The 23,242-nt window shown below is 38.9% G+C and overlaps 1 protein-coding gene across 1 annotated transcript; it reads left to right on the top strand.

Annotated features, from left to right (window-relative positions):
* Positions 1–324: 324 nt before the first annotated feature.
* Positions 325–22,145, top strand: klf3 (Kruppel like factor 3 (basic)). Its single transcript, XM_058384328.1, has 7 exons — positions 325–492; positions 5,953–6,013; positions 9,904–10,308; positions 10,923–11,100; positions 11,264–11,360; positions 18,372–18,523; positions 18,631–22,145. Exons 2-7 carry the CDS (start codon positions 5,972–5,974, stop codon positions 18,810–18,812), a joined length of 1,056 nt encoding a protein of 351 aa, XP_058240311.1. The 5' UTR covers positions 325–492; positions 5,953–5,971; the 3' UTR covers positions 18,813–22,145.
* The last annotated feature ends 1,097 nt before the right edge of the window (positions 22,146–23,242 follow it).

The raw sequence follows: 23,242 nt of genomic DNA, 5'->3' as shown, positions 1-23,242 counted from the left end.
TCTGTCTCTCTCTCTCTCCCTCTGTCAGGATGAGCAGTCATGTTAATCATAGAGAAAGAGAGAACAAGAGCGAGGGAGATAGATAGAGTAACAGAGACCGACAGACAGAAAGAGAGAGAGAGACAGACAGAGAGACAGACAGGGAGCACCCACACCCTGTTCCCTCTATTTTTTATTTCCTTCCTTCCTACCCGGGGAGGAGTGTAGAGACACACCCACTCCCTCCCTCCCTCCCTCACCCACCCGTTCTCACCCAGACCCGCCCTCGCCCCGCCCCTCACTCCGCCCATACCGTCATGTTGGGGAGCAGAGAGAAACTCAGAACTTTGTGAAGTTTTTGATTTTATTGTCGAGGACGTCAGGAGAGTAACACGGAGCTCGCTGTCGGACATCTGCTCGGCTTTTCCTGTCCTTTCTCCTCACTCTGGGCATTGTGTTTATTCAAAACAAAACAAAACCGCACGAGAGCAGAAGCGCAACTGTTTTACAGACGTGAGTAAAAGTATTCTTTTATTTTACATCTATAACTGGGTTGACTTTTGTGCCTTACTTGACAGTAGTGACAGTATTTTGGACTGCTTGGTGTGTTCTAAAATGAAGAATTGTCACACAAGGCTAGCATGATAGCGCTCCCTGACAGGAAGCCTGGAATACTCCACTTCTTAACCTGACTCCTTTATATTCTGTAGTATTGATTTGACAGTCTTGGGCTGGTGTAGTGCGGTGTTTTAGGGGTTAAAACGACTAAATAATATCGGTTACTTGCCGTTAAAAACTCGGTTTATTGACAAGGCGCGCGCGCGCGCCTGCTGTGTACAGTACACTACTTCTTCCATACTACGTAGTACGCGTTTCAGCCCGTAACCATAGCGACCCGGCGCGCGCACAGCCGCTCGATACGCTCTATATTCGCGCACTACTTAGTACGCTAGTACGCTGTCAGGATCCTGAGTACTGAACTTTAGTGTTTTTACTTTATTATTATTTATGTATTTATTATTGTTATTAAATGAATGTATTTTTGATAAATACACCTTATTGTATAAATACTTTATTTATTAGTGTAGTTTAACCAGGTTAAAAAATATATATTAAATTAAATGTTGTGTAATTTCACTTCACACTGTGTGTGTGTGTGTGTGTGTGTGTTTATGTGGGAATCATTTAGGCATGTGCTAACAATCAGACAAGCAGGTTGCACGACATTTAACATCTAATATTTTGTCAAAATATCAGTATAATATATATATATTAAGTATAAAATAATATTTTAGCTAGCAAAGTATATAAATAAATAAATAAATAAATAAATAAATAAATGTATTTATTAATTAAATATATAATTGTGAAGTGTGAGGTGAAATTACACAACATTTAATTTAATATTTTTTTTTAACCTGGTTAAACTACAGTAAAGTAATAATAAAGGATTTATACAATAAGGTGTATTTATCAGTAAAATACATTCATTTAATAATAATAATAATAACAATAACAATAATAATATTTTTTATGAAATATATGAAATATGGGAATAAAATATGTACATAAAATAAAAAGGATCATAAATAAAATCATAAATAAAAAATATGTAAATGTATGTATAAAATATATTAAATAAATGGTGTCAAAAAATTAATACATTTATTTATTTAAAAAACAAAATATATATGTAATATGTAAATACAAATATGTGTAAAAAAAATTAAAAAATCTGTAATAATATTGAAAATTAAATTAAATATTGTGATATTTTCTTCCTCCCATCCCCTTTATCTATATTGATATATAAACCTGAAAAATACTAAATAATATATAAAATATATTATTTAATTAGCAGTAATTTGTCATACAATATGTAGCTTTGCAAAGCACTGAAACAAAAAAAATCTACCGCATAAAATTCATGATTTTTAGTGAAAAGTTTAATGTAAAGCAATAAAAATGATAGAGATTTTGTTCGGTTCTGCGGATAGTTTTTGTCTCGTTTGTTATGTTTAACAGGGAAAAAAAACGATGATGAGGTTAAGAGCGTCCTTTCACACAGTGTGTGTAATCTGGTGTTAAAATCAGGCCATGATTGGATTATTAGTGTGTTTACACACACTCAGGTCTCAGATCTGTGTGTGTTGCGTGGTGAGAGCGAAGGCAGCGAACGTGACTGAATGCCCAATGTTGTAGGCCAAAGTTTAACCGTGTTGTTGACCTCTGCTTAGTTTGGTATTGGATATATATGTGTGTGTGTGTGTGTGTGTGTGTGTGTGTGATAGTAGTAGTAGTAGTAGTAATTGTGGTCAATATTGTGTGTTAGTTGAAACCATGTTCGTGACGAACAAAACGTTTGCGTAGGACAAAATGAGAAAGATGTATATGAGACTGGAAAATGAGCAAAAGTGAAAGGATCGGGGAAAAATTGGAACTGGTTTTAATCTCTGCTGAAGTTCGAGAGTGTATGATTATCACAGCTCTAGTGCATGGTGCAGAGAGTCGCTCAACAAATAAACTTCTTCACGTCCATCACTTATTAAAGTTATAAAGTAGAGAGAGAGAGTGTGTGTGTGTGTGTGTGTGTGTGTGTGTGGGTCAGTGAGGCTGCCGTGTCTGGGGCCTTTTGTTTCAAGGCTCAGTCTTGCGTCACACATTCCATCTGGCACACTGAGCCTCTTTTCCTGTTTTCAGTGTGCGAGGGGAGAAAACACACACACACAGAATTGACAATGTCAGTTACATTGAAGAGGGCATGGCCTGTTTGATTATATATCTGTCAGTTACAGTGAAGGGGTGTGGTGTGTGATATTCTTTATGTTGTTTACAGTGATGGGGGCGTGGCTTGTGTGATTATACATTTATTGTTCATAGTGAAGGGGCGTGGCGTGTGTGATTATACATCTATTGTTCATAGTGAAGGGGCGTGGCGTGTGTGATTATACATCTATTGTTCATAGTGAAGGGGCGTGGCGTGTGTGATTATACATCTATTGTTCATAGTGAAGGGGCGTGGCGTGTGTGATTATACATCTATTGTTCATAGTGAAGGGGCGTGGCGTGTGTGATTATATATCTGTCAGTGGTTTTGAAGGGGAATGGCCTCTGTGATTACATATCCGTTGGTTACAGTGAAGGGGGCGTGGTGCGTATGATTGTGTATGTCAGTTACAGTGAAGGGGGTGTGGCCTGTGTGATTATATAACTATTGGTTATGGTGAAGGGGCGTGGTGCATATGATTGTATATGTCAGTTACAGTGAAGGGGGTGTGGTCTGTGTGATTATATATATATCTATTGTTCACAGTGAAGGGGTGTGGCTTGTATAATTATATATCTGTTGTTTACAGTGAATTGGGTGTGGTCTTTGTGATTATATATCTGTCAGTTATACTGAAACACAAACATTACACACACACACACACACACACACACACACACACGGTGGATATTGACATAACTTGGAGTTTTCCTCGCGGCTGTGATAAGCATCATTAGCCGTGTTTCTTAACACGGTGTTATTATCAGCAGGACAGGGACTTTCCTCATGGGCAGGACCGTGTGTGTGTGTGTGTGTGTGTGTGTGTGTGTGTGTGTCTTACACTGATATATAATCACACAGGCCACGCCCCCTTCAGTGATTCAGTGACAAGTGACACTTTAAAGAGGAAGAAGTGAGGGATAATAAAGAAAGATGGGTGTGTATGAGAGAGAGAGAGAGAGACAGAGACAGAGAGAGAGAGAGAGAGAGAGAGATAAATGATGACAGGAAAAAGGAAAGGAGAGACGGATGAAAGGAAAAATGAGGGAAAAGAGGATGGCAATAAGAACAAGTGGGACAAAGAGAGAGAAATAGGAAAGAGGAGGAATGAAATACACAGAGAGAGAAAGAAAGAAGAAGGTGAGAGAGAGAGAGAGAGAGAGAGAGGATGAGATACGGGTGAAAAAAGATAGTGAAGAAGTCCCACAGAAGTGGGAGAACAAAGTCAAGCAAAAGACATGTGGAAAGAAAGAGAGAGAACAGGAGAGGAGAGGGAGAGACGTAGAGAAAAAGAGAGCTGGAGAGAGAGGAAAGAAAGAAAGAAAGAAAGAAAGAAAGAAAGAAAGAAAGAAAGAAAGAAAGAAAGAAAGAAAGAAAGAAAGAAAGAAAGAAAGAAAGAAAGAAAGAAAGAAAGAAAGAAAGAAAGTGTTCAGTGGTTTGTACCGGAGATGTACACACACACGTGCACACACACACACACCAGACAGGTGTGGGGATTTACACTGATTGGGGGTCAAAGGTCACAGTCACTGGGTGTGGATCTGTCTGAGAGACTGCAGGTGGAGGAGAATAAAAGGTCAGAGGTCAAATACATTTTCACTGAGAGATACAGAGAGAGAGAGAGAGACAGAGAGAGATACAGAGAGACACAGAGAGAGAGAGAGAGAGAGAGAGAGAGAGAGAGAGAGAGATACAAACAGAGGTTAAAGGTGAAATTCACTGTCGGTGCTTCAGGATATTGCTCTTGTTTCTTTCGGAGACAGAAAGAAAGAACAAAGACAAAAAAAGAAGAAAGAGAAAGGGGGAAAAATGAAAGAGTTAAATGATTAAAGAAAGAGAAAGAGAGTAAAAAGGGTAGAAACGTATAGAGTGAGAGAGAAGGGAGAGAGAGAGAGTGTGTGTGTGTTTTACCTCTCCGCTATTAGAACTGTTATTTCTGTTTTCATGGAATTGCTCCACTGTTTGTTGCTCAAATTACACACTGTGTGTGTGTGTGTGTGAGTGTGTGTGTGTGTTAGTGTTCTGGACGGTTAACCCTCAGCTGACCCTGAGCCGGGTAGCCAGAGAGGGAGTGGCTGCTGTTTCACAAGCTCTGTGTGTGTGTGTGTAGTAACACCAGGTGTGGTCTCACACTTGCTGTTTCCATGCAACCTCACCCTGTTGGTGCTTCCTGTGGGTCTCACACACACACACACACACACACAGAGACACACACACACACAGAGACACACACACACACAGAGACACACACACACACACACAGAGACACACACACACACACACACACACACAGAGACACACACTCACACACACACACACACACACACACACACACACAGAGAGACACACACACACACAGAGACACACACACACACACAGAGACACACACACAGATGGTTATGTGAAAATCTTCATAGTCATCTCTTTGTACAAATATTTCTACTATATTTTTATTAAATAAATATAAACCTCAGCAGTGCGTCATGACAATATAATATCCTGAATCATGATGTCACTTCCTGTAGATAATTCATGGCTCATTATTAATAGGCTTATTAATATTCATAATATCTTTTTGTTACAAATTATCTGTTAATATCTATTGATTTAAAAAATTAAAATACAAACTGAATTTTTTGTTAATTCCTTTCGTTTACTTTTATATATTTCATTTTTTAAAATTTATTTTTTATTTATTTTTATTTAAATTTTATTCCTTATTGTTGATTTTAATAAATAAATGAACAAACAAACAGGCAAACATGAAATGTAATAATAATAATAAATATTAATAAAAATGAAATACATTTTTAAATATATGTATATATATTTTTTAAAATATAAATAAATGAAAGAAATTGAGATTATAAAATTGTTTTAAATTAATTTAAGACTTTTTTTAATTGATATTTTTTAATTTTTTTAAAAGATTTATGTAATATATTTATATATATTTTAGTATTGTGTGTTTATGTGAATATACAGTATCATGCAATTCAAAGTTAGCAGTTTGGAGCGTGTGTGTGTGTGTGTGTGTGTGTTGGGTGGATCCCTCTCTACACAGGAGTAATGAGAGTTTATACCAGTTCATGATCCGCCTTTTCCACCACAGAGACACCGAGCTCTTCATCGCATCCCCTCATTCTGTGTGTGTGTGTGTTGAAGTCATTACTGATCCTGTCTTTTTTTTCTTGTTCATCTTCCAGAACTCCAGTTGGAGCAGCCATGCTCATGTGTGACTATCCAGTGAAGGCAGACGGGGAGACGGTGTGTACCAGCACACACATATATATTATATATATAAACTCAGTGAAATACACACACACACATATAAACTCAGTGAAACACACACACACACACACACACACATATAAGCTCAGTGAAACACACACACACACACACATACACAAACCTGTGAAATACACACACACATATAAACTCAGTGAAACACACACACACAAAAACCTGTGAAATACACACACACATATAAACTCAGTGAAACACACACACACAAAAACCTGTGAAATACACACACACATAAACTCAGTGAAACACACACACACACAAAAACCTGTGAAATACACACACACATATAAACTCAGTGAAACACACACACACACAAAAACTGTGAAATACACACACACATAAACTCAGTGAAACACACACACAAAAACCTGTGAAATACACACACACATATAAACTCAGTGAAACACACACACACACAAAAACTGTGAAATACACACACATAAACTCAGTGAAACACACTCTCTCTCTCTCTCTCTCACACACACACACACACACACACAAAAACCTGTGAAACACACACACACAAAACCTGTGAAATACACACACACATATAAACTCAGTGAAACACACACACACAAAACCTGCGAAATACACACACACATATAAACTCAGTGAAACACACACACACATACACACACACATATAAACTCAGTGAAACACACACACACAAAATGTGAAATACACACACACATAAACTCAGTGAAACACACACACACACACAAACTGTGAAATACACACACACACACAAACTGTGAAATACACACACACACACATATAAACTCAGTGAAACACACACACACACACAAAATGTGAAATACACACACACATAAACTCAGTGAAACACACACTCTCGCTCTCTCTCACACACACACACACAGTGTCTTACATCATACAGGATGTCACTGTGATGTCCTTCAGTATTAAACCAAACATTATTATACAGATTTTGGGGGATGTGTTTTTCCCGATCCCTAAACCCCGTAGCCACGCCTCTCCAGTGAGAAAGTTATCAGAGCTCTATAAATATGAGCCCTACTTCCTGCAGCCTTTATTATATTCACTCACCAGTGTGTAGGACACAGACTCCATCCTCCTGCGGTGCATTGTGGGATTTCCTGCCGCACAGAACAGCCTCCATTATGTCATCCTACATAAATGCACACTCCGGTAATCCCCTATACAGTGAACTGGGTGTGGTGTCAGATGTAAGGATTGTGTAGAATGTGCACAATGCACGGATGTAGGGAATAAGGAATAAGGAATAGGGAATATGGGGTTAGGAATATGGAATAGGGGACAGGGAATATGAGGAAGGGAATAGGGGATGGGGATAGGGATATGGAATAGGGGATGGGAATAGGGGATAGGAAATAGGGGATTGGGGATCGGGGATGGGGATACGGAATAGAGGATTGGGAATAGTGGATGGGGATAGGGAATAGAGGATTGGGAATAGGGGATGGGGATAGGGAATAGAGGATTGGGAATAGGGGATGGGGATAGGGAATAGGGGATGGGGATAGGGGATGGGGATTGGGAATAGAGGATTGGGAATAGGGGATGGGGATAGGGAATAGGGGATGGGGATAGGGGATGGGGATTGGGAATAGAGGATTGGGAATAGGGGATGGGGATACGGAATAGAGGATTGGGAATAGTGGATGGGGATAGGGAATAGAGGATTGGGAATAGGGGATGGGGATAGGGGATGAGGATAGGGAATAGGGGATGGGGATAGGGGATGGGGATTGGGAATAGAGGATTGGGAATAGGGGATTGGGGATAGGGGATGGGGATTGGGAGTAGAGGATTGGGGATAGGGGATGGGGATGGGGATAGGGAATAGGGGATAGGGAATAGGGGATTGGGAATAGGGAATAGGGGTTAGGAATATGGAATAGGGGACAGGGAATATGAGGAATGGAATAGGGGATGGGGATAGGGATATGGAATAGGGGATAGGAAATAGGGGATTAGGGATAGGGGATTGGGATAGGGAATAGAGGATAGGGAATAGGGGATTGGGAATAGGGAATATGGAATAGAGGACAAGGAATAGGGGCTAGGGAGCATGGAGCCATTATAAACAGCAAAACAACTTTCTTGGAAATTATTCAAAATGGCATCCCCCATATTCCCTACACCCTATTTCCCTAAGTCCATGCATTTTTGGAAGTGATATTTTTTGTTATATTTTGTACCCTAATTTGGGTATTTTAGTATTTTTGTTATATTATAACCCTATTTTATCTATTACCTGTGTTTGTGGATACTGCTGGAAACTGTGAATTTCCCTTTGGGATGAATAAACTATCTATCCATCCATCCATCCATCCATCCATCCATCTCTGATCTGTCTGTTCATCCATCCATCCATCCATCCATCCGATGAACAGATGTATAGGGTTGGGTTCAGTATCCAAAAAAGCACAGCTGTAGGGAACAGGGAACTTTTTAGACAAAGAATACGAACTCGGAACATGACAGAACAGTAAAGGTAGTGCCCTATGTAGTGGACAAGGTGAAGTTTCAGACGTACTGATGTTATATTCAATATTAAATTAAAAAGAAAAATAGAGAAAATTAAAATGCTTACATTAAATGCTTCAAAAGTTACGTTATGCACAAGGATAAAATAATTTTTAAAAAATAGAATAGTTTAATTTTAAAAAAGTGTTATTTTCAGTAACATTTTACTGTATTAAACATAAATAACAAAAATAGTAAAAAAAAATAATAATAACAATAAAATTAAAAAGAAAAAAAATCAGTTCGGCAATAAAAAAAAATTAGCAATAAGAAGACGCGTGTTGCTATAAAAAAGAAACAAAATGAAAAATAAACACTCATTTATTTTGAGTAATTTATTATTTATTTTTAATTCAGGAAGCTACAAAAACAATAGTGCACTTCAGAGTTTAAATATATTTCCGTGACAGGAATTAAACGCTGAAATAAATAAATAAAAAGACATGGAGATGTTAAAAGTCTCCGTATGATGGGGCTGGAGATGAAAGGCAGCTGTGACTGGTCATAAATCAGCTGTTAATAAAATGCTGGGTTTGTGTAAGAGTTAGAACAACAGGAGACAGCCAGAGGGAATAGAGCTCTGTAATGTAATCATAACGCCTTGGAGCCATTCATCACACTCTGTGACACGTTCTCAGCTCGTCTGACGTGACCCACCCCGACGTGACGATGTGACTCGGCCGATCTCACCTTCTGTTTGTTTTACACTCTTTCTGCTCCAGCAGGAACTAAGATGCTGCAGCTTGTTTTTCTAACGCCTGAGTTAAAAGCCGTGTGTGTGTGTGTGTGTGATCGATGTTTATCTCACCTTCCTGTTGCTCAACTGGATCAGTGGGACTATGTTTGTTTTTTGTTACCTGAAGTAAAAAAAAACATGAGTGTGTGTTTGGGTGAGTGAGTGTGTGTGTGCACACGTGTGTATGTGTGAGTGTGTGTGTGTAGGTGTGTGTAGGTGTGCAGGTGTTTAAAGAGCACTTACTTCAGCTGCCCTGTACCATACAGTCTGCTGAGGTCATGACATCTGGATGTCCACTGTTTAGGGAACTCTCTAGTCCACTCTGTAGTAGTGCAGTGCGTGTGTGTGTGTGTTAAGTGGACATACATTCCTTTCTGGTTAGCTTAGACGTTGTAGGGGGTGTGTGAGTTGTGAGTTAGCTTTGGCTCCGTCTCGCTCAAGCAAAGTCAGAAAAGCAGTTTTTCATCATCTGTCTCCTGAGTACACAGCTGCCTCTAGATTTGTGTGTGTGTGTGTGTGAGAGAGAGAGAGAGAGAGAGAAAGAGCTCAGAGATATTTACTTTCTCTTCCCCGTCTGTTATTTCAGGGTTACTCATCCTTGGTGAAGTCTCAGGCGGTGGAAACGTACAGCGCCATGTTCTCCATCGGTCCTCACCCCTCTCAGTTCTGCTACGCTCCTCCGTACCCTCCGTACCACAGCCCCACACACACACACACTCACACACACACTCACACGCACACACACACTCCTGCTCACGGCCCCGACGCCCCCACACACACGCAGCTGGAGCCTGTGGATCTGTCGCTCAGCAAGAAACCCTCGCCTCCGCCCTCTTCCTCCTCACCTTCATCATCATCAGCCTCGTCGTCCAGAGCCACGCCTCCGTCCCCTTACGAGCGCATCAGCCGCTCTGACTCCGCCTCCATGACCGGATCTCCCTCTGGCTCGCCCGGGATGCTGACTCCGCCCATGGCGCTGTCCTTCCCGACCGTGAGTTCTGAAAAAATAAAAAACTAAATATAAATATTGATAGATTTCATTTTTATATTTAATTAATTAATATGAATTAAATTATTTTTTAATTTTATATTATTTTGTGCTTTTTTATATTTTATGCCTGAACATAAAAAAGAAATAATTAAAAATAATAATAATTTAAATTTCACTTTAACTAAAAGAAAAAAAAATTAAAAATTGTGAAAAATAATGATCGTACTTTAAATTCTAAACCTTTTATTCAGTACAGATTATTTTTTCTATGTATATAAAATGTTTTAAAAAAATCTTTGACCATTATCCGTGAATATACACTACAGAATTATTCTATAGTTCTACAAATATTATACCAACAATTATTGCCTCTGTTTATTAATCTAGTATATTTCTGGAAATTTAATCATTTAAATGTGTTTCGTTTAATTTATTACAAACACTGATTTGTTCACAATTCATATTATTTTATATCAATTATTAATTAATTAATTTTTCAAATAAATTATTATTTATATTATTATTGACCGATAAGGATTAAATGTCAGTTTCGTGTTTATTTATTAAGGTAGAATATACTGATTATTAATATGTGTGTGTGTGTTTGTGTCCAGGTCCAGTTGATGACTCCGCTGGTTTCAGCCCCTGGTCCAGGTCTCATCCCCGTTCTGCCCAGCGTGATCCTGCCCTCCATGCCCCTGCTGTACCGACCCCACGTCCTGCCCTCCCCCATCATGCTCTTCCCTCACAAGCCTGACGATCAGAAGGGCGGAGCTTCATCTCTCACAACCGGTGAGAAAAGCTGGATAGATTGCTCTTTCGACTCATTTGCATTCACCGAGCGTCCTCCTCCTCCTATAAAATATTATTAGGAAATCATTTGTAATATGACATGAGGACACATTGTGTCCAACCGGCTCATCTGATTGGCTGATCTCCTTGTGTTGTCTCTCAGACGCCGCCCACGACCAACAGCCAATCAAAACGGAGCATCACAGCGACATCGCTCCCATCACGTACAGGCAGGAAATTCCATCGCCGAGCTATAATGAGTGAGTGCCACGCCGGTCCATACACACACACACATACACACACACACACACACACACAATGTATATCTAGAAATTTCATCACTTTCTACCATGAGGTTTGCTTGGGAATAATAAGGTTTGTGCGTGTGTGTGTGAGAAAGAATTCGGTCTCGACTTGTCCCCGGTGGTATTTATCGGCATTCTTTAGAATCACATTGTTTTCGACACTGTACACCTGCTTGTAAAAAAAAAATAACGCCCCCCACAATACACACACACGCACACCTCCATTACGAGGCAGAAACACTCATACACACACACACACACGTGCACACACTCGACCAGACACATCTGCTGCGTATTAAACTTACGTGTGTGTGTGTGTTGAAGTCTCAGCCGGACCGAGGATTTCACACACTTCCGCTAAACACCCAAGCATCTGTTATTATTTCTGTATTTTCTCAGAAATCATGTCGCGTAATTACGATGTCATTTCGCTAAAGTCAAACTAAAAGCGTACACGTTTTTTTTCCGTCTGCGAACTTTTTCAGCGCTACGTTGAGTCACGCCTGCTGGAAATATCCTGATAATCACCCTGTAGTTTCATCAGTATATATTCATTGTAAATTATTCATTATTATTTTTTTACGCAATGTTAATGCAAATTTGATGTCTGCTTATTTTCTCTTTTTAAATTAAAAACTCCGAAAGGTGAAAGGTAATATTTAGAAAGAAATTATACATAAAGTTTCTCTTCTCAAATAAATTGTGCATAATTATAATGAATGTCGAGATTTCAACAAATGTCATTTAAATTGAGTAAAAAAAAAAAGGAGACAATATTTATTTAAAAATATTTTTAAAAAGTTTAGAATAATTATTTTTAAATAAATAAATAAATAAGTATATAAATCTCTCAAGTAATCCGGAGGTGATTTGCAAATTATACATATAGTCTTCTCTTTCTCAAATAAATTGTTCATAATCATATCCAGCTTATTTAAAATGTTTTATATTAATTATAAAATTAATTTTTGCAAATATCATTTAAACTAAAAAACATACAAATGTCTATGTGCAGTAGAGCCGTTAAAACTTTTATTTAAAATATTTTAAATAAATAATATTTTAAAAAGTTTTAAAATAAGTAAGTAAGTAAATAAATAAATAATCTCCAATTCGGAGTTGATTTCCAATTTGTTTTGTTTTTTGGTGATTTGCAAATTTTCCATATAGTTTTCTCTTTCTCAAATAAATTGGTCATAATCATATCCAGCTTATTTAGTTTTTTTATATTAATTGCGTGCCATGAATTTTGAATTTCTACAAATATCATTTAAAAAACAAACAAACAAATAACAAAAAACAACTTGTCTGCATGCCATTAGTAAAAAAAAAAAAAAAAGGCTAAAATATGTATTTTAAAATGTTTTAAATAAATAATTTTTTTTTTAAAAATTGAAAATAATTATTTTACAAATAAATAAATAAATAAATCTCTTAAGTAATTTTGGTGATTTGCAAATTATACATATAGTTTTCTCAAATACATTGTTCATATCAACCTTATGTAAATATTAATATATATATATATATATTAATTGCATGACATGATTTTTGAATTTCTGCATATATCCATTTAAATAACAAACGAAAAAACGAATATATATATATATATATATATATATATATATATATATATGTATATACATACAATATAAATGTCAATATAAATACAATATAATTTTTTTAAACAGGATGAATAAATAAATAAATAAATAAATAAATAAATAGGCAAGCCATAAGTGGTAAAAAAAAAAAGAAGAAGAAGAAATATTTAGAAATATTTATTTCAAATTATTTTAAATAATTAAAATATTAATAATATTTAATAATATAATAATATATTAATTAAATAATATTAGTTTTTAAAAAATAATTATTTAATAAATAAATCAATAAATCTTTCAAGGTTTTTTTGCGATTTTATATATATATATTTTCTTCTTGCTTTTTTTTCTAGTAAGAAATAAAAAGGAATTTTTCCTGTTCTGTTTAAAGCTGAGGTTTACATTCAGATCTACAGCAGAACAAAATCAACATTCAGCAGAAGTTGAAACATGTTTACGTCTTCAACGCTGAAATTCGACAGAAACGATAGCGTACGTGCAAAAACTTGCAGAAGAGACGCGTGGATAATAAAGTCAGAAATCCTGACTGTGGCTGCGGTCAGAACCGGACCATCCGCCGAAATAGGTCTGGGATGAAGAGGCGTGTTTGTAAACACAGAAGAGTGGACATAAACCTGACCTTGTCTCTGAGCCAGACTTCCTCTCAGCATTAACACCTTCAACACTGTCCACCATTTTCTCTCCGTGTGTAGAGACTGGCACTCGCCTCACTGCACTTCCCTGTAAAATGGCCGCACCTCCATCACAGGGGAGCGTTGTGTTGTTGTGTGTTGTGGTTTGTGTTTGGATGACAGATGTAACACACACCTGTGAGTGGTGGAGACTGTGGAGGAGGCCACGCTGGTGTAGAGACTCGTGATCCATTTTAAAGCCTGCGCATGAAAGACGCTCCGCTTCAAACGGCTTTAAAAAAATAAATGAAGGGGAAAAAAGATTTGGCGTGAGATAGCTACGAGTGTGTGTGTGTGTGTGTGTGTGTGTATGTGTGTGCGTGTGCAGGAATGATTATTGTCTAATTTAATGGAGGGGATTGGATAGAGAATAATGTGTCATAACACTACACAAAACAACACACCGAGATCCTGCAAACTCTAATCATGACACACACACATACACACACACAATATACACACACATATATACACTATACAAGCACACAATATACACACACACACAATATACACACACATATACACACTATACAAGCACACAATATACACACACACACATGATATACACACACACTATATACATGCACACTGTACACACACACTATATACACACACTGTACACACACACTATATATACAAACACACACTATATACACACACTGTACACACACACACTATACACACACACACAATATACATGCACACTATATACACACACTGTACACAAACACACACACTATACACACACTGTATACACAGACACTATATACATGCACATTATATACACAAACACACACTATATACACACACTGTACACACACACACACTATATACACAAACACACACTATATACACACACTATATACACAAACACACACTATATACACACACTGTACACACACAATATATACACAAACACACTATATACATACAATGTACACACACACACTATATACACAAACACACACTATATATATGCACACTATATACACACACTGTACACACACACACACACTATATACATGCACACTATATACACACACTGTACACACACACACTATACACACACTGTACACACACACAATATACACACAAACACACACTATATACATGCACACTATATACACACACTGTACACACACACACACACACACTATATACATGCACACTATATACACACACTGTACACACACACACTATACACACACACAATATACACACAAACACACACTATATACATGCACACTATATACACACACTGTACACACTGTACACACACACACTATATACATGCACACTATATACACACACTGTACACACACACTGTACACACACACACTATATACATGCACACTATATACACACACTGTACACACACACACTGTACACACACTGTACACACACACTATATACACACACTGTACACACACACACACTGTACACACACTGTACACACACACACTATATACACACACTGTACACACACACTGTACACACACACACTATATACATGCACACTATATACACACACTGTACACACACACACTATATACACACACTGTACACACACACACACTGTACACACACACTGTACACACACACACTATATACACACACTGTACACACACACTGTACACACACACACTATATACATGCACACTATATACACACACACACACACATATATATATATAGTGTATACATAATGTGTGTGTGTGTGTGTGTGTGTGTGTGAGACATGATTACAGTTTGCAGGATCTCTGTGTTGTTTTGTTGTGTGTACATGCGTGTGTGTGTGTGTGTGTGTGTGAGACATGATTACAGTTTGCAGGATCTCTGTGTTGTTTTGTTGTGTGTACATGCGTGTGTGTGTGTGTGTGTGTGTGTGAGACATGATTACAGTTTGCAGGATCTCTGTGTTGTTTTGTTGTGTGTACATGCGTGTGTGTGTGTGTGTGTGTGTGAGACATGATTACAGTTTGCAGGATCTCTGTGTTGTTTTGTTGTGTGTACATGCGTGTGTGTGTGTGTGTGTGTGTGTGTGAGACATGATTACAGTTTGCAGGATCTCTGTGTTGTTTTGTTGTGTGTACATGCGTGTGTGTGTGTGTGTGTGTGTGTGTGAGACATGATTACAGTTTGCAGGATCTCTGTGTTGTTTTGTTGTGTGTACATGCGTGTGTGTGTGTGTGTGTGTGTGTGTGAGACATGATTACAGTTTGCAGGATCTCTGTGTTGTTTTGTTGTGTGTACGTGCGCACGTGTATGTATGTGTGTGTATGTATGTGTGTGTATGTATGTGTGTGTATGTATGTGTATGTATGTGTGTGTGTGTGTGTGTGTGTGTGTGTGTGCGCGCATGTTTGTCGTTTCTTTACATTTTTCTCTTTCATTCAGTGGACTTGTCTAACACAACCGGTTCAACTGACCTCCAGTTTATTTACTTCCATTCAGTAGTAAGGTTTGTTTGACCTAAATCTTGTTTAGAATTGCTTCAACATGTAGTGTGTGTGTGTGTGTGTGTGTTTTCTTCTATGGCACTGATAAAATCTCTCAGCACGTTGGAGACACTGTGTCTCCAATTGTCCGTGTGTGTGTGTGTGTTTGCTTATGTGTGTGTAATTTTCTGTACCTATCAGTATGGGGGTGGGGGGGTGGGGGGGGCTTGTGGAAGGGCACTGACCTAATGTCTGTCAGTGCGTGTGTGTATAGTGTGTGTGTGTGTGTGTATAGTGTGTGTGTATATAGTGTGTGTGTGTGTGTGTGTGATATCATCAGGCAAGCATGCTGACTCATGAGGGAAAAGAAAACATGAGTAGAAAAAGAGCAGAGTGCTGAGAGAAGGGAGGAGAAGGAAGGTGGAACATGTTCTCCTCGGGGCGCGGAGTCACAAAAACAAGAGCGTCATTTTCTGTCATTTTAGGAACAAACACTAGAAAACGAGGAAGAGGATGAGGAAGATGAGAGGACAAACAGAAATGAAGGAAAGAACAGAGAGATGTAATTATTGAGGGTTTAAACTCAGTGGGCCGGGCCTGGGTCTGAGTGTCACAGCTGTGTTCGGGACCAGTGTAATGACCGTTCTGTCCCGACACGTTCTACTTTAACATACACACAAACACAAACACACACACACACACACACACACCGTGTGATGGACTGTGTGGTGACACTGTAATGTTAGAGAGTGTGAAATCAGCAGCAGGTGTGAGAGAGCATGGGTTCACTCTGACACTGAGACTGAGCATCCTGCAGTGACACCTAGTGGCCAAAGTCATTAACTACACCTCAGCTTCACTGAGCTGCTACAGCAGGGGTGGATGGATGGATGGGATTGGTGGATGGATGGGTGAACAAACAGATCAGAGATGGATGGATGGATGGGATTGGTGGATGGATGGGTGAACAGACAGATCAGAGATGGATGGATGGATGGATGGATGGATGAACAGAGATCAGAGATGGATGGATGGATGGATGGATGGATGGATGGGATTGGTGGATGGATGGGTGAACAGACAGATCAGAGATGGATGGATGGATGGATGGATGGATGGATGGATGGATGAACAGACAGATCAGAGATGGATGGATGGATGGATGGATGGATGAACAGACAGATCAGAGATGGATGGATGGATGAACAGACAGATCAGAGATGGATGGATGGATGGATGGATTAACAGATAGATCAGAGATGGATGGATGGATGAACAGACAGATCAGAGATGGATGGATGGATGGATGGATGAACAGACAGATCAGAGATGGATGGATGGATGGATGGATGGATGGATGGATGAACAGACAGATCAGAGATGGATGGATGGATTAACAGATAGATCAGAGATGGATGGATGGATGGATGGATGAACAGACAGATCAGAGATGGATGGATGGATGGATGGGTGAACAGACAGATCAGAGATGGATTGATGGATGGATGGATGAACAGACAGATCAGAGATGGATGGATGGATGGATGGATGGATGAACAGACAGATCAGAGATGGATGGATGGATGGATGGATGAACAGACAGATCAGAGATGGATGGATGGATTAACAGATAGATCAGAGATGGATGGATGGATGGATGGATGAACAGACAGATCAGAGATGGATGGATGGATGGATGAACAGACAGATCAGAGATGGATGGATGGATGGATGGATGGATGGATGAACAGACAGATCAGAGATGGATGGATGGATGGATGGATGAACAGACAGATCAGAGATGGATGGATGGATGGATGGATGGATGGATGGATGAACAGACAGATCAGAGATGGATGGATGGATTAACAGATAGATCAGAGATGGATGGATGGATGGGTGAACAGACAGATCAGAGATGGATTGATGGATGGATGGATGGACAGATGAGTGATAGATGAATGAACAGAAGGATAGATGTGATTAACGGATGGATGCTTGGACAGACAGGAGGGAATTTTTTTTTTTAAATGGATGGATGAGCAGACAGATAGATAAAATAAAAGATAAATGGATGGATGAATAGACAAGAAAGAATTCATAGAATGGTAGATGAATAGACCCATAGGAAGTGATACGGTAAATAGGTGAATGCTGTATGTATAGAGATAGATAGATAAATAAACTAATAATCTCTGATATACTAATAATCTCTCTCTCTCTCTCTCTCAGGGCCATCACACACTCTGTGATAGTACCCACCCCTAAAGTGGAGTCTCCCGACCCGCTGAAGAAGCGACGCATCCATCGCTGTGATTTTGGAGGCTGCAACAAAGTGTATACGAAGAGCTCACACCTGAAAGCCCACAGACGCACACACACAGGTAGACACACACACACACACACACACACAGATACAGAAGTAAATCAGTCTAGATCAAACAATTGACAGCAGTTTGCTTTTCCTGTGTGTGTGTGTGTGTGTGTACAGGGGAAAAGCCGTACAAGTGCTCGTGGGAAGGCTGCACGTGGAAGTTTGCACGTTCCGATGAGCTGACGCGTCACTTCCGCAAACACACCGGGTCGAAACCGTTCAAGTGCTCGGATTGCGACCGCAGCTTCTCACGCTCCGATCATCTCGCCCTGCACAGGAAGCGCCACCTGCTGGTGTGACGTCTAGACGCAGAGGCGGGGCAGCGAGTGCACCTTCATGACGGACTGCACTGTTCCATACACAAGTCACGAAAGAACTGAGACCACGGCACCAGGAGGACTTCCTGTCACCTCTGGGCTGATATAATGAGACATGTGAACCCGTAACGTATCGTCAGATCCACCAGCACAATGTTCAGCACCCTTTACTGGACTCTACTGGACACTTCCAGAGTATCTCTCTCTCTCTCTCTCACTCTGTCTTTCTTTCTTCACATCTCTCACACAATACAGTCAGGCCCTCTGCTGGTCAAAGGGTTTATTGTGCCCCCCCCCCCCCCCCCCACACACACACCCCCTGGGTCAACCCTGAAAAATGTGAATTCTTTTTCATTTTTATTATTATTAATAATATAATAATTATTATTTTAGTCAGGAAAAATCTTTTAACTCTTTAATTTTGTAAGCAGTAAAGTGTCCCGTGCGTAGGCAGGGTTTAATCAGTTTATTTGATGCTTTCCTTGTTTGTTTGGGTTTGTTTATTGACTTTATTCATATATATTTCTTTAATCTGTTGTCTTTAATTACCGTATTTTCTGGACTATAAGACACATTTTTTCGCCCCTTCTCGTCTTTCCGGTAAATACACAGCCTGTATTTCCCGCGTGGTGTAGAAAAGCTACACATGCACTAATCACGCATCATATCTCGTTGACAATCAGTTTTAGGATATGAGGTTAGAGATATTAATCTAAATATTTTGGCACGTGACTGCACGTGAGTACGCGCGCGCGCGTGGACACGTCTGGAGATTTTATTTTTTTTTTTAAAGCGACGTCCATTTGAAGGCATCTAGCACTGGTCAATTTATCGATTTATTTTAATTATTATTAATTTTTTTTTTACATATTTAGTTTTCATTTCCGTGATTAATCGCTTCTTTAAAAAAAAACAACAACTTTACGCCGTCCTCGTGAGCTGCGTCTTAAATGCAAGCGCAAAAAAAACCGTTCTCACAGACGGACGCACGTGATTGGCTAGTTTCACTGTGATTGACACACAGACTTTAGCTCCTCCCACCTGAACGGCAGAGCCTCTCTTGCGCCATTTGAATCTGTTTGACCGTGAAACACTCCTCGGCACGCGCACACCAAGGCACGTGTCATGTGTCAGAATAGAGATGAAAACGTTTACTATGATAATATTAATAATAAAAAGCTTTACCTTAATACAACACAACAGGGGTTACTTCCTGTTCTCCTCAGCAGAGGGGGGCGTGTCTTCTCCTCCAGAAACTAGGGTCTTGTATAAGAAAGAAATGCTAATTGCAGTTGCGTGTGTATATGATTTGATGTTTTATATACCGTAAGTACTGTGTACTGTATCAGAACTGTGTACTTGCACATCGAGTAAAGACCTTGTTTCATGCAGTTGCAGGTATTTATGTACATGGGGTGCCAAAACCTTTACAACACGATCACGATACCATAGCGCATGGGCTCGAGTGAAGCGCGCGCTCTCTTTTCCGTGCATTTTACTTTTTTAAAAAATAAATAAATAAATATCGTGATTCGCCCGGCGTCCCGGTTAGGAGCCGATCCTCAAACTTTAATCGGTTAGCTGCTATGACGTAGCATCGAATTACTATCCTCAGCGCTCGTGGATGTAGAACCGGTGAAAGGAATTTTGTACTGCGCATGTGCGGGAAATCCTGTCTCGTAATACTACTGCTATACGTTCTAACGTGTTGTTAGTGGCAATTTCGCGCATGCGCAGAACAAACCGTGTTGCCGGTACGGCTCGAGTAGTGACCGTGATATTGTTGCTGTAATACTGTCACTACTCGTGCCGGAAACACGATTTGTACTGCGCGTGCGCGGAAATCTTGTCTGACGTATGACAAAGCGATTTTTTATTTTCGGGGTGTTTATTATAATATTGCTGTTATAATACTACTAATCACATAATAACGTTCATAATAGCGGCAAGTTCGCGCATGCGCAGTACAAACCGTGTTCCCGGTATGGACTGATTAGTGACAGTAACACGGTTGTTATGATACTGTCAACACGGAAACACGGTTTGTACTGCGCATGTGCGGAAATCTTGTCTGAACTATGACGGATATTTTTCTATAATACTGTACTACTACTACTATTATTATTATTATTATTATTATGACGTGCTAGCAGCAATTTCGCGCATGCGCAGGGGGGAAAAACCCCATGCGCATGCGTAGAACAAATTTTTCTAATACTACTAATCGTGTAATAGTTATCATGGTTTTTGTTAGCAGCATTTTCGCGCATGCGCAGTACATATCGATACGGATCGAGTAGTGACACCGGTTTAGGGCTGTGGTGTATGAAAAGCAGTCCGGATTTCATTCCAGAGCGATTGTATTTATATTTACACATAAAAAAATGTGAATCAGTTTTTATATAAAACACATGGGCATTATGGTTAATGGAGTTCGGTTTGGTTGTGGGGAATGTCTTTGGTGTGTGTGTGTGTGTGTGTGTGTGTGTGTTTCCAGTTGAGGTTCAGAAAATTGCTTTTCTTGATATAAAGACGTTTTATTAAAGATTAAACTTGTTGACGCTAGTGTGCAAAACTAGCAATGCTAATGTTAGCAATATCGATACAACAATCACACCTAGACTTTTATTATTATTATTATTATTATTATTATTATTATTATTATTTGTATGAGTTCCATATTGTACATTTCACTTCAAAAAATATTGGGAAAAAATTATCATTTTGAAGAAAACTCCTTCTACACATTAGCACTTCCTTTCATCACCGTTTTTTTTTTATTTTTCCATCAGAGTGTATCCACACATTTTTATTTTTACTTCTAAAAAAAAAGCGTCAGAATGCAAACAATCCATCTTGTAATAAAATAAAATGAAGTTTAAACCTCCAGAAAAAAAAACCCCGGACACGCTCTTTAACCACGTGTCTGAAGAACGAGGGATGAGAGAGAAAAAAAACGACTGAAAGAGATGAAGAAAGGATGAAGTCACCACACACACACTGGAGAGCAACCCTACAGTGCACACAGTCGTCTATATTTTCAGGATTAATACAGCTGGAAAGGGAAATTAAAAGGAATTTTATACACATAATGATCTTTCTATATTTGTAATCTCTTCCATTAGTGTATGCATTTCTACAAAGATGTGAATCTTTATTTCTGGAATATTTCTGTCTTTCCATGATATATATATATGTTGTCCTCTTTTAAAAGGGAATCATGTATCAAGCTGTGAAAGAATATACGCTGTACATAAGGAATATTGTATTGTTTTAGATATGAACTGTATGGTTGAATAAACTTCGATCTCTGCAGGTGTCTGGTATTCACTGTGATTCATTTCCAAGTAGAAATGTTAAAAACATTTACAGTTTATACGGTTTCGCAATTTAGCATAAAGTTTCAGACGACCAGGGACGAAGGTTTCTCAATACTTTTGGAGTTTTAGCGGTGTGTTCAATCTGGAGAGTCGGTCAGACGTTTCCACCTCGACTGTCCAGCTTGAAAACAGAAGTATTGAAGGTGCTGAGTCATGCTAGCATTCTCTCGTTAGCAGACGTTACAATTCCTGAGGTAACAATCTTTTGAATAGACTTTATATATGAGCTAAAAATGAAACGAATGAAGCTTAAATGGTAGCAGGATTTAGCACACAGCTCACCCAGTTTGTGTATATTAGCAAAGCGCTGAGTGTCAAAAAAGGGAGCTTTTGGTTCATCTGAGTAAAAACTACATACGCTTTAATAAATTATTTGCAACATAGAGTATGCTCTACAGGTTCGTCCTCACATGCTACACGTTTTCACAGAGGTTTTTGCTGATTTTTTGCTTTCTTCATCATATCCTCATGAGTTCCTGATCCTCATCCTCACTCCAGTGTGGCACTTCCTTTCATAATGGTCACTTATCCTCATGTAGTTTGTATTTTTATTATTACTATTATTTCTTTTGCTGTTATGATACACCGATCAGGCATAACATTATGACTACCTGCCTAATATCGTGTTGGTCCCCTTTTGCTGCCAAAACAGCCTTGATCCGTCCCAGTGGTGTATTCTGACCCCTTTCTATCAGAACCAGCATTGTCTACCAGCACTGATCCAGTGGTCTAGCCATCACAATTTGGCCCTTTTGGTCAAAGTCACTCAAATCCTTATGCTTGTCCATTTTTCCTGCTTCTAACACAACAACTTTGAGGACCAAATGTTCACAAAATGTCCACTAACAGGTGCCATGATGGGGAGATCATCAGTCTTATTCACTTCACCTCTCACTGGTCATAATGTTGTGGCTGGTCGATCAGATGTGGAAACCTTCAGAGCTGACTGGAAAGAGTTTCTTATAAAGCAGACAGTTTTAACAGGTATGTTTGAAGTAAGGGCTTATAGACAAGAAAAATAAAAGTTGAATA

This window comes from Hemibagrus wyckioides, linkage group LG29, assembly GCF_019097595.1.
Source record: "Hemibagrus wyckioides isolate EC202008001 linkage group LG29, SWU_Hwy_1.0, whole genome shotgun sequence".
In the NCBI taxonomy this organism is placed as follows: domain Eukaryota; kingdom Metazoa; phylum Chordata; class Actinopteri; order Siluriformes; family Bagridae; genus Hemibagrus; species Hemibagrus wyckioides.
The sequence above is the reverse complement of the archived record's forward strand: the minus strand, read 5'-3'. Positions and strand labels throughout refer to the sequence as shown.

What these genes read in the sequence shown, in the direction of transcription:
- klf3 (XM_058384328.1), top strand. Translation starts at nt 5,972, where the DNA reads ATGCTCATGTGTGACTATCCAGTGAAGGCAGACGGGGAGACG. An exon ending in AGCTTCATCTCTCACAACCG is followed by an intron (nt 11,101 to 11,263) that starts GTGAGAAAAGCT and finishes GTTGTCTCTCAG; the next exon opens with ACGCCGCCCACGACCAACAG. An exon ending in CCATCGCCGAGCTATAATGA is followed by an intron (nt 11,361 to 18,371) that starts GTGAGTGCCACG and finishes TCTCTCTCTCAG; the next exon opens with GGCCATCACACACTCTGTGA.